This window comes from Pseudophryne corroboree, chromosome 6 (genome assembly GCF_028390025.1).
Source record: "Pseudophryne corroboree isolate aPseCor3 chromosome 6, aPseCor3.hap2, whole genome shotgun sequence".
Classification (NCBI taxonomy): domain Eukaryota; kingdom Metazoa; phylum Chordata; class Amphibia; order Anura; family Myobatrachidae; genus Pseudophryne; species Pseudophryne corroboree.
In genome coordinates, this window is record NC_086449.1 from 481,613,826 (window position 1) to 481,627,287 (window position 13,462).

At 46.7% G+C, this 13,462-nt stretch overlaps 2 protein-coding genes across 2 annotated transcripts in view; one reads left to right on the top strand and one right to left on the bottom strand.

The window, feature by feature from the left end:
• The first annotated feature begins 724 nt into the window (after positions 1-724).
• The window catches only part of SMIM30 (small integral membrane protein 30), a 37,980-nt gene continuing 25,242 nt past the window's right edge, over positions 725-13,462 (top strand). Inside the window, exons 1-2 of the mRNA XM_063927267.1 lie at positions 725-1,015; positions 1,098-1,162. The gene's annotated coding sequence lies outside the window, so the exon portion shown is untranslated. The remainder of the gene's footprint in view (positions 1,016-1,097; positions 1,163-13,462) is intronic.
• Positions 3,850-5,304, bottom strand: LOC134934602 (jerky protein homolog). Its single transcript, XM_063930001.1, has one exon. It carries the CDS (start codon positions 5,302-5,304, stop codon positions 3,850-3,852), a length of 1,455 nt encoding a protein of 484 aa, XP_063786071.1.

The window sequence follows — 13,462 nt, forward strand, 5'->3', positions numbered from 1 at the left end:
CTTTTCCAAACAGCTCTTTAAGAGAGCCATCCAGATTGCACCCTTCTCGGACGGGCACAAAAACCTAACTGAGGCTTGGAGGAGGGTCATAGGGGGAGGAGCCAGTACACACCATGTGACCTAAAAAGCTTTTTAGATGTGCCCTGTCTCCTGCGGAGCCCGCTATTCCCCATGGTCCTGACGGAGTCCCCAGCATCCACTAGGACGTTAGAGAAATATATATATATATATATATATATACATACACACATATACATATATATTTGTATTTATGAAGATAGATTTACAAATAAATTCAGAGCTTATTTAGTCTTGGGTTATATGAAACAATGTACTTCACAGATCATCAGATAGCTGAACTTGACTGACATCCAACTTCTGTGTCTGGGCAGAGCAGTCTCTGCTCTGAACACAAACACATTAATTTGTATTATGTCCAAAACAAAGGAGACTATCACAGAGCTTCACAAGAATGAATGCAGGAGCAGATTGTGTATAATTCAGTCCTCCTGTAATCACGACTCTATAAGCACACCATGTCTAATAGCATAACCTCCTGCTAATTGTTCACTGCATTGCCAGAATATCCGGACACTGAAAGGGCATTTAGTTAGGTTACAAAAGCACCATGCCAATAAATCAGCCTCATGTCTTTCATTAGTTTAAAGAAAAAAAAAATAATAAGTAACAGGTGGTAGCTTTAGACCACAGCACAATGACTCAGTCATTACACACAGCACAGAACAATTGCTGCTGTCTCGCACATGACCTTCTCTCTGTCTATGCGAGGTTATAACGTAGGAATAACTTCTGTGCTGTACACACATAAAGCATCATGGGATTTGTAGTACAGACTAGAGCACTTCCTTCCTCTCTTCCTGATGTGTGTCTGCCTAGGGAGTATTGCACTGCACTTACCTTGCTAAAGAAGTTTCAGTCGGCAGATTGGAGCAGATTTGACAAGGGTCAGGGCAAGTCCTGGCAGTATCTGCAGCCGCAGCGTGCCACTGCTGAGGTAGGTCTCGGCTGCTACATGTGTACATATCTCTGTAAAACAAAACGAGCTTTGTTTATTTTAACAAAGCTGCTTTTCTCAGTTCTTACAGCTGGTCAGCATATGGAAGTGTGCCCCTGCTGAGTTGATAAACTTCACGAAAGACAGGTAAGTTCTCCGAGTGGTGTTTTGTTATTGTAGAGGCATTGCACTATTGAGACCTCAGATTGTGTTTGTTTAGCTCTCAGAATTCAGGTGCTAGTAAAATCCTTTAAAATGTTCTGGTTTCTTATTTGGCAAACTTTTAAAAGGTTGTATAAAACATTATTAGATTTAAATTGGGTAAATATTCAGAACATGGGGTACACCAACCTAAAGGTGCATACACACTACGCGATAATAGTAAACATCGTTGCTCATTTTGCCCTTCCTGAGTGACGTTGTCTACTATATTGGCCAGTGTGTGTGCTGCCATGGACGAGAGATGTGCGGCCCCGCGGGTCGATAACGGCCCTCGCTGTCAGTCATACATACAGCTCAATTTGGACAGTCGTCCAAAAACTGCGTGCCCGGCCGTGGTGTGGCATCACTGAGCGATATGGTCGTCATATCACACAGTGTGTATGCACTGCCACAAACCGCCCGGCAGGGAAGGGAACACACTAGGCGTTGTCGCTCATAGAGCACATTTCCTAGTGTGTACCCACCTTACTTAAGAAGGAAATTGTTTGGGGGGTGGGGGAGGATGGAAGGATATGATGCTGGAAATCCCAAGTGCAGAATTCTATAATGTTTAATTATGTAAACAGTGTTTCCCAGCCTCAATCCTAAAGCAGCACTAACACATACCTCCCAACACTTCAGCACTGGCAAGTGAGACTCCTGCGCGCGCGAAGCGCCCGTGACCGAAAAGGGGGCGTGTTCTAAATTAAAGGGCCGTGGCCTTGCGGCAGTGCCGCGGTCACAAGCTATGCCCCCTTTTACTGTCACTAAAGGGGGCATGACCAGCGCTCTGTGATCTGCTGGCATACCCCCAGTCCCTCTGTCTTCTATTCACCGCTGCTCTGCTAAGCAGAGTAGCGAGTGCAGGAGCCTTCCAACTGCCCTTCCCCACCCCCCCACTGCGGGACACTGCGGCGCGTGGGTCGGACAGACCAAAAAAAAACGGGACTGATCCGCAAAAATCGGGACAGTTGGGAGGTATGCTAACAGTCCCGATTTCAGTGATATCCATGCTTTAGCACAGTTGGTGAAATAAAAATAAGGTACTACAGGTACACCACCGATTTTCCGGCATCCTCGGTTCCAGTGCCGTGCCGGATTATCGATTTTGCCGGATTAACGGTGGAAACTAATTTTGCACCTTCAGAACATTTCTAAAGCAATAAATAGTCAAATATATGCTACAGTATAATATTAATGAATGAATAAACACAGTAGTGTATGCAAAACTGTTTATAAGCAAAACAGGTATCAGGTTCGTTTTGAACAACCATTAACAGTAAGTGAAACAGTAACTACAAGGAAAGTACTAAACCTCATGCAAAATAACACTAACTCTTACCCTCCCACAGCCCAACTCCCACTACAACCTACCCTATACCTTCCACAGCCCAACTCTAAACCTTCCACAGCCCAACAACCTACCCTATACCTTCCACAGCCCAACTCTAAACCTTCCACAGCCCAACTCCTATTACAACCTACCCTATAACTTCCACAGCCCAACAACCTACCCTATACCTTCCACAGCCCAACTCTAAACCTTCCACAGCCCAACTCTAAACCTTCCACAGCCCAACTCTAAATCTTCCACAGCCCAACTCCTATTACAACCTACCCTATAACTTCCACAGCCCAACAACCTACCCTATACCTTCCACAGCCCAACTCTAAACCTTCCACAGCCCAACTCCTATTACAACCTACCCTATAACTTCCACAGCCCAACAACCTACCCTATACCTTCCACAGCCCAACTCTAAACCTTCCACAGCCCAACTCCTATTACAACCTACCCTATAACTTCCACAGCCCAACAACCTACCCTATACCTTCCACAGCCCAACTCTAAACCTTCCACAGCCCAACTCTAAACCTTCCACAGCCCAACTCTAAATCTTCCACAGCCCAACTCCTATTACAACCTACCCTATAACTTCCACAGCCCAACAACCTACCCTATACCTTCCACAGCCCAACTCTAAACCTTCCACAGCCCAACAACCTACCCTATACCTTCCACAGCCCAACTCTAAACCTTCCACAGCCCAACAACCTACCCTATACCTTCCACAGCCCAACTCTAAACCTTCCACAGCCCAACTCTAAACCTTCCACAGCCCAACTCCTATTACAACCTACCCTATAACTTCCACAGCCCAACAACCTACCCTATACCTTCCACAGCCCAAATCTAAACCTTCCACAGCCCAACTCCCACTACAACCTAATCATCAGCGTGGTCTTGAAGAAGTATTTCAGGTGGGACAGTTGCATATGGGATGTCTGGGGAACAGGGACCTGATCTAGAACTTGGAGGAATTGGAGATGCTAGAGAACAGGTACTGCTCTTAGGCACATTCTTGCATAGCTTCTTAAACATGACATCAAGGCGAGGTTGTTTCATAAGTTTTGACTTTTCCCTGTACAGTTTTTCTTTCATCAAGTGAAAATGCATTAGCTCTTGTTCTGTCACAAAGTTACGTTGTTCTAGTCCTTTGATTAGCTCACTTATCATCTCAATCAGCTTGTCAATACCAGTGGGGATTTCAATAACATTTTCGTCTTCACTGTCACCATCGTCACTTTCAGTGATTTTTGCAGGATTCAAAACCATATCTATAATTTCAGAGTCAGTACAGTGACGCACAAACAGGTGTTTCAACGTCAACCTCCATCCACTCTGCCAGATTTTCTTCGTTCAGCCTACTTGATAGGTTGTTGGCAGCAGTTGCAGTACAAGTTTTTGCATATTCAAGTAACTCAAGAACACATTCATCATCATTTGCTACACGAAATCCTGTGAAGGCAATACTGGGATCTTCATCAGGTGCATTTTCAAACACCATGGCAGGCCACAACTTATGCCAACCATTCTTTAGTGTTAACGAATTTACATTCTCCCAGGCACTAGCAACAAACCAAAGTACATCTTTCATGTTAAAGTCTTTGATAAACGACTCAATAGGCTTGCCTGAATTCACCACATCTAGCATGCGTTTCATGAAAAGTGTACGATACTTGGCCTTCATAGAGCGCAATATTCCTTGATCTTGTGGTTGGATAAGAGATGTACAGTTTGGTGGTAAGTATGCTGTAAACACGTTATTCTTGCGCAGCAGTTCAGCTCTAGGGTGAGCTGAACAGTTGTCCAGAATAAGAAGGATTTTGCAGTCCTCTGATAGGCCTACAGATGTGCAGTGTGCTCTGGCTTCTGCCACAAAATACTTTTCAAACCACTCTAGCATTAACTCGGTGGTAATCCATCCATTTTTATTTGCACGATAAATTACAGGATACACTTTAACACCTTTTAAAGCCCTAGGGCATTTACTTTTTCCGATCACTAGTGGCTTGCATCGGTGAGTTCCGGCAGCATTGGAGCAACCTAGGACAGTAACTCTGTCCTTAGATTGTTTAAACCCTGTGGGGGCTTCTTCATCCTCCATTGATAAAGTTTTCCTAGGGGTACATCGCCAATACAGTGCAGTTTCATCGGCATTATAAACTTGCTGGGGGGAGAGGTTTTCATCAGCCACAAGCTTTGCAAACTCATCCACATAGTCATCAGCTGCTTCATGGTTTGCAGACCGTTTTTCACCACACACTTTGCGCATCGAAATTCCATGACGTGACTTAAACCTATGCAGCCATCCTTCACTGTAATCACACTCATAGTCAAGTTTTAGTGCTTTATGATACAACTTAGCTTGTTCCTGTACCATGATGCCTGACAAGTCTACACCATCACTCCGACGTTGTCGAAACCATTCCAACAACACTCGATCAAGCTCAGTGCTTTTACCAGATTTCATAGTTTTCCTAATGCTCATTTGCTTCTTAGATTGACTTTCTGCAAAGAACTGTAATATTTTCTCCCTGTGTTTTTTTATGTCATACACTGTTGAGGAACCAAGACCGTATGTATCACACAGCTTCTTCACTGAAACACCGCGGTCCAGTTTTCGTAATATCTCAACTTTTGCCTGCACCGATATAGACTTGTGTTTACGCTTTATACCTGTACCATCACTGTTCTTGGAAGGCATAGCAGCACTACTGTCACTTGAACTGTCTGCGGACGCCATAACAGCCCCACCGATGCTTGCTGTGTCACCTGCAGTGCCCTCAGAAGCTGTGCTCACTGACACTTGTGTGCGCTGTGTCTTCCGCCCATGTGCGGTACTTGCTGTGACCTTGGACGCCATAACAGCCCCACTGTTGCTTGCTGTGTCACCTGCAGTGCCCTCAGATGCTGTACTCACTGACACTTGTGTGCGCTGTGTCTTCCGCCCATGTGCGGTACTTGCTGTGACATTGGACGCCATAATAGCCCCACTGTTGCTTGCTGTGTCACCTGCAGTGTCCTCAGAAGCTGTACTCACTGACACTTGTGTGCGCTGTGTCTTCCGCCCATGTGCGGTACTTGCTGTGACATTGGACGCCATAATAGCCCCACTGTTGCTTGCTGTGTCACCTGCAGTGTCCTCAGAAGCTGTACTCACTGACACTTGTGTGCGCTGTGTCTTCCGCCCATGTGCGGTACTTGCTGTGACCTTGGACGCCATAACAGCCCCACTGATGCTTGCTGTGTCACCTGCAGTGTCCTCAGAAGCTGTACTCACTGACACTTGTGTGCGCTGTGTCTTCCGCCCATGTGCGGTACTTGCTGTGACCTTGGACGCCATAACAGCCCCACTGATGCTTGCTGTGTCACCTGCAGTGTCCGTGGAAGCTGTACCCACTGACACTTGCGCGTATTGCGTGTTACGCCCATGCGCAGAAAATGTTCCGGATTAAAGGATGTCTCTAACCCCCTTTAATCCGGACAAATCAAAATTGTCCGGATTAAAAGAGGTTCCGGATCATCGGTTGCCGGAAAATTGGTGGTGTACCTGTAATTAACTCACCTTTGCTCAAGTATTGCTAAACTTCTCCTATGTTTGTGCCATCGCCCTTAAAGTGGGAGCTGTTATGGCGCACGCATGGAGGAGACTGGACAGACTTTCTGAAATTATTCTACCAGTAACTGTTAGAAATATAGAATAAAACAGCAGGTCCGGCACTCATGATAACAAACAGTACCTTTTATCAGGTGCCCTCACAGAGCAATAATACACATCTTCCAAAGGTGCGGCACTCAGCATAGAAAACATGGACACATGGTGTGTGTGTGTACACACACACACACACACACACACACACACACACTAGCAAGATCACTTATCCTCAACACATCAATAAATAAATGATGGGAGTTTAGTTAGTGAATTGGCCAATGCATAGGAGCCTGCAAACTTATCACCAAGGTACCCCACCTTCATGCAGGTCCTACACTATTACAGAGTCTTAAAACCTGGCAAGGTTTAATGTGCACCTGCCACACACCTTATGGCTTTTAAAGGTACACTAGTCACCTGACACTGGCTAATAGATTACTAAGGAACGACTGCGACAGGTTCAAGATAATTGAGTCTACATAGGGGTGCATGAGAAAGCTAGTGGTCACAGTTAATAAGAGTTAACCATAGATTAACCACGCAATATACACTCACAAATATAAAACCACAGCACTAATAGTAATAGTAATCTATTAGCCAGTGTCAGGTGACTAGTGTGCCTTTAAAAGCCATAAGGTGTGTGGCAGGTGCACATTAAACCTACCAGGCATATTATGTGTGAGACAGTTGCCAGGTTTTAAGACTCTGTGATAGTGTAGGACTTGCATGAAGGTGGGGTACCTTGGCGATTGGTTTGCAGGCTTCTGTGCATTGGCCAATTCACTAACTAAATCCCCATCATTTATTTATTGATGTGTTGAGGATACGTGAGCTTGCTATGGTGAGTGCTAGGTTTTCTGTTTTGTATGTATTAGAGTGATGTGATTATGGGCTACATGCACCCCACCCTATGAGTGGTAAGTGCATTTGTGTACCCCGCTTCTGGGGTGGCGAGTGCCGAGGTTATGTGCATCCCACCCTATGAGTGGTGAGTGCACTTGTGTGCCCCGCTACTGAGGTGGCGAGTGCTGTGGTTTTTATATTTGTGTGTGTGTATATATATGTATGTATGTATGTATGTATGTATGTATGTATGTGTGTATATATATATATATATATATATATATATATATATATATATATATATATAATGTATATGTAACCTCCCTACTCATCTGCTTGAGTCCAGTCTTCTTTAGGTGCCTGTGGAGTAGGGCTTTTTGGAGGGCTGCACTTGTGTTAGATTAGTTTTCTTTTCTCTAACGTCCTAGAGGATGCTGGGGACTCCGTAAGGACCATGGGGATAGACGGGCTCCGCAGGAGACATGGACACTTTAAGAAAGACTTTGACTCTGGGTGTGCACTGGCTCCTCCCTCTATGCCCCTCCTCCAGACCTCAGTTTGATACTGTGCCCAGTGGAGACTGGGTGCATTTCTGGAGCTCTCCTGAGTTTCCTGTAAGAAAGCATTTTTGTTAGGTTTTTTATTTTCAGGGAGCCTGCTGGCAACAGACTCCCTGCATCGAGGGACTGAGGAGAGAGAAACAGACCCACTTCTCTGAGTTCAGGGCTCTGTTTCTTAGGCTACTGGACACCATTAGCTCCAGAGGGATCGGTACGCAGGTCTCACCCTTGCCGTCCGTACCAGAGCCGCGCCGCCGTCCTCCTCGCAGAGCCGGAAGAAAGAAGCCGGGTGAGTATGTGAGGAAAAGACCCATCTGAGGCGGCAGAAGACACTTGAATCTTCACTGAGGTAACGCACAGCACTGCAGCTGTGCGCCATTGCTCCCCTTCACTTCACACACTCCGGTCACTGTAAGGGTGCAGGGCGCAGGGGGGGGGGAGGGGGGCGCCCTGGGCAGCAATATAAACCTCTTATGGCACAGATGTATATATACATGTACAGCTGGGCACTGTACATGGATAAAAAGAGCCCCTCGCCACGTATTGAAAAAATTGAGTGGGACAGAAGCCTGCCGCCGAGGGGGCGGGGCTTCTCCCTCAGCACTCACCAGCGCCATTTTTCTCCACAGCACCGCTGAGAGGAAGCTCCCCGGACTCTCCCCTGCTTGACACACGGTGACAGAGGGTTTTAAAGTAGATAATTGGCGCAGATACATAAAACAGCGCTGCTGGGTAAACATTAATTTACTGTGTTTTTCCTGGGTCATATAGCGCTGGGGTATGTGCTGGCATACTCTCTCTCTCTCTCTGTCTCTCCAAATGGCCTGGTGGGGAACCTGTCTTCAGAAAAGAGCTTCCCTGTGTATGTGTGGTGTGTCGGTACGTGTGTGTCGGGCTCACCTGAGGAGGAGGAGGGGGAGTTTATGAATGTTAGGTCTCCGTCGGCGGTGCCGACGCCGGACTGGATGGATATGTGGAATGTTTTAAGTGCAAATGTTAATTTATTGCACAAAAGGCTAGACGAAGCTGAAGCACAGTCAGGGAGTCAACCCATGCCTGTCCCTATGTCGCCGGGACCTTCGGGGTCTCAGAAGCGCCCACTATCCCAAATAGTTGACACAGATACCGACACGGATTCAGACTCCAGTGTCGATTACGATGATACAAAATTACAGCCAAAGGTGGCTAAAGGTATTCAATATATGATTATCGCAATAAAAGATGTGTTGCATATCACTGAGGAACCCCCTGTCCCTGACACGAGGCTACACATGTATAAAGGAAAGAAACCTGAGGTCTCCTTTCCCTCCTCACATGAGCTGAACGAAGTATGTGAAAAAGCGTGGGAAACTCCAGACAAAAAACTGCAGATTCCCAAAAGGATCTTAACAGCGTATCCTTTCCCGTCGCAGGACAGGATACGGTGGGAATCCTCCCCTAGGGTGGACAAGGCCTTGACGCGCTTATCAAAAAAGATAGAGCTTCCATCCCAAGGTACGGCTACCCTCAAGGATCCTGCTGACCGCAGGCAGGAGGTTACCCTGAAGTCCATTTACACACATTCTGGTACGTTACTCAGACCGGCTATTGCGTCGTCCTGGGTTTGTAGTGCTGTAGCAGCATGGACAGATTCCTTATCAACGGATATTGAGACTCTTGATAAGGATACCATTTTATTGACCCTAGGGCATATAAAAGATGCGGTCTTGTATATGAGGGATGCTCAAAGAGACATTAGTTTACTGGGTTCCAGGATAAATGCTATGTCTATTTCTGCTAGGCGTGTCTTATGGACCCGTCAGTGGATTGGTGATGCCGACTCCAAGAGACATATGGAGTTGTTGCCTTACAAGGGTGAGAAATTGTTTGGAGAGGGACTCTCTGACCTCGTCTCCACGGCTACGGCAGGTAAATCAAATTTTTTTGCCATATATTCCCTCACAATCTAAGAAAGCGCCTCATTATCAAATGCAGTCCTTTCGTTCCAATAAAAGCAAGAGAGCACGTGGATCGTCCTTTCTTGCCAGAGGTAAGGGCAGAAGAAAAAAGCTGCATAACACAGCTAGTTTCCAGGAACAGAAGTCCTCCCCGGCCTCTGCAAAATCCACCGCATGACGCTGGGGCTCCCCTGAGGGAGTCAGCTCCTGTGGGGGCACGTCTTCGACTGTTCAGCCACGTCTGGGTCCACTCACAGGTGGATCCATGGGCAATAGAAATAGTTTCCCAGGTTTACAAGCTGGAATTCGAAGAAGTGCCTCCTCTCCGGTTTTTCAAATTGGCCCTACCGAAACAATTCCTGGAAAGGGAGATAGTGTTACATGCGATTCACAAATTGTGTCTACAACAAGTGGTGGTAGAGGTTCCCCTGCTTCAAAGAGGGCAGGGGTACTACTCAACTCTGTTTGTGGTTCCGAAACCGGACGGTTCGGTCAGACCCATTTTAAATTTAAAATCCCTGAACCTTTACTTAAAACGGTTCAAGTTCAAGATGGAATCGCTCAGGGCGGTCATCGCCAGCCTAGAAGGGGGAGATTTTTTGGTATCTCTGGACATAAAGGATGCATACCTGCATGTCCCCATATATCCTCCTCATCAGGCGTACCTGAGATTTGCGGTACAGGATTGTCATTACCAATTTCAGACGTTGCCGTTTGTGTTTTCCACGGCCCCGAGAATTTTCACCAAGGTAATGGCGGAAATGATGGTGCTCCTGCGCAAGCAGGGTGTCACGATTATCCCGTACTTGGACGATCTCCTCATAAAAGCGAGATCACGGGAGAAGTTGCTGAACAGCGTATTACTTTCACTGTATGTGTTACATCGACACGGCTGGATTCTCAATATTCCAAAGTCGCAGCTGAATCCTACAACTCGTCTGCCCTTTTTGGGCATGATTCTGGACACAGACCAGAAAAGGGTTTTTCTTCCGACGGAAAAAGCGCAGGAACTCATGACTCTAGTCATGAACCTGTTGAAACCAAAACAAGTGTCAGTACATCATTGCACTCAAGTTCTGGGAAAGATGGTGGCAACATACGAAGCCATTCCATACGGCAGATTCCATGTAAGGACCTTCCAATGGGACCTATTGGACAAATGGTCCGGGTCGCATCTGCAATTGCATCAGCGGATCACCCTGTCCCCCAGGGCAGAGTATCTCTCCTGTGGTGGCTAAACAGTGCTCACCTTCTATAGGGCCGCAGGTTCGGCATTCAGGACTGGATCCTGGTGACCACGGACGCGAGCCTCCGAGGTTGGGGAGCAGTCACACAGGGAAGAAATTTCCAAGGACTTTGGTCAAGTCAAGAGACTTGTCTTCACATCAACATCCTGGAACTAAGGGCCATATACAACGCCCTACGTCAAGCAGAGATCTTACTTCAAAATCGACCAGTTCTGATCCAGTCAGACAACATCACCGCAGTAGCTCATGTAAACCGCCGAGGCGGCACAAGGAGCAGAGTGGCAATGGCGGAAGCCACAAGAATTCTTTGCTGGGCGGAGAATCATGTAAGCGCTCTGTCAGCAGTGTTCATTCCGGGAGTGGACAACTGGGAAGCAGACTTCCTCAGCAGACACGATCTACATCCGGGAGAGTGGGGACTTCATCAGGAAGTCTTCGCGCAGATTGCAAGTCGGTGGGGACTACCCCAAATAGACATGATGGCATCCCGTCTCAACAAAAAGCTACAAAGGTATTGCGCCATGTCAAGAGACCCTCAGGCGGTAGCTGTGGACGCCCTAGTGACACCGTGGGTGTTCCAGTCGGTATATGTGTTTCCTCCTCTTCCTCTCATACCCAAGGTGTTGAGGATAATAAGAAAAAGAGGAGTGAGAACAATTCTCATTATTCCAGATTGGCCACGAAGGACCTGGTATCCGGATCTGCAAGAAATGCTCACAGAAGATCCGTGGCCTCTTCCTCTAAGGCAGGACCTGTTACAACAAGGTCCCTGTCTGTTCCAAGACTTACCGTGGCTGCGTTTGACGGCATGGCAGTTGAACGCCGGATCCTAGCGGAAAAAGGTATTCCGGATGAGGTCATTCCTACGCTAATAAAGGCTAGGAAGGATGTAACGTCTAAACATTATCACCGAATATGGCGAAAATATGTTTCTTGGTGTGAGGCCAGGAATGCTCCTACGGAAGAATTCCATCTAGGCCTTTTTCTTCACTTCCTACAAACTGGAGTGAATTTGGGCCTAAAATTAGGCTCCATTAAGGTTCAGATTTCGGCCTTATCCATTTTCTTTCAAAAGGAATTGGCCTCTTTACCTAAAGTACAGACTTTTGTGAAGGGAGTACTGCATATTCAGCCTCCTTTTGTACCTCCGGTGGCACCTTGGGACCTTAACGTGGTGTTAAGTTTCCTTAAGTCACATTGGTTTGAACCACTTTAAAACAGTGGAGTTGAAATATCTCACTTGGAAGGTGGTCATGTTGTTAGCCTTGGCTTTGGCTAGGCGAGTTTCGGAATTGGCGGCTTTATCACATAAAAGCCCCTATCTGGTTTTCCATATGGATAGAGCGGAGTTGCGGACCCGTCCTCAATTCCTACCTAAGGTGGTCTCATCCTTTCATATGAACCAACCTATTGTCGTGCCTGTGGCGACACGTGACTTGGAGGATTCCGAGTCCCTTGATATGGTCAGGGCTTTGAAAATTTCCGTGGCCAGAACGGCTAGGATCAGAAAAACAGAAGCACTGTTTGTCCTGTATGCAGCCAACGAGGTTGGCGGCCCTGCTTCAAAGCAGACTATTGCTCGCTGGATCTGTAACACGATTCAGCAGGCGCATTCTACAGCAGGATTGCCGTTACCGAAGAGGTCCAGAGTGTTAGTCCAGACGTCAACGTATAGAGAGACAGCATAAAGGGGCACTCACCAGATTTTTGCACGTAAAAAGCATTGAATATTTTATTTATACTTATCAAGTATAGATACTGGTGTACATGAACGGATGCAATTTTTTGTACATGCTGCTTATGCTGTATTTTCCTGACGATGATCCTGATGGATCGAAACGTTGAAAGAACTCTCCTTGTGAAATCACCTTGATAAGTATAAATAAAATATTCAATGCTTTTTACGTGCAAAAATCTGGTGAGTGCCCATTTATGCTGTGTCTCTATCTATCTATCTATCTATCTATCTATCTATATATATATATATATATATATATATATATATATATATATATATATATATAATATTTATTTATTTCTCTGACGTCCTAGTGGATGCTGGGAACTCCGTAAGGACCATGGGGAATAGACGGGCTCCGCAGGAGACTGGGCACTCTAAAGAAAAGATTAGGTACTAATCTGGTGTGCACTGGCTCCTCCCTCTATGCCCCTCCTCCAGAACTCAGTTAGAATCTGTGCCCGGCCAGAGCTGGGTGCTCCTAGTGGGCTCTCCTGAGCTTGCTAGTAAAGAAAGTATTTGTTAGGTTTTTTTATTTTCAGTGAGCTTCTGCTGGCAACAGACTCACTGCTACGTGGGACTAAGGGGAGAGAAGCAAACCTACCTGCTTGCAGCTAGCTTGTGCTTCTTAGGCTACTGGACACCATTAGCTCCAGAGGGTTCGAACACAGGCACCTGTCCTCGATCGTCCGTTCCCGGAGCCGCGCCGCCGTCCCCCTCGCAGAGCCAGAAGAACAGAAGCTTGAACACGACGAAATCGGCGGCTGAAGACTCCTGTCTACATTAAGGTAGCGCACAGCACCGCAGCTGTGCGCCATTGCTCCCAGCACACTTACACACTCCGGTCACTGTAGGGTGCTGGGCGCTGGGGGGGGGGGGGGGGGCGCCCTGGATCTGCAATTGTGGTACCTTTTGGAATAA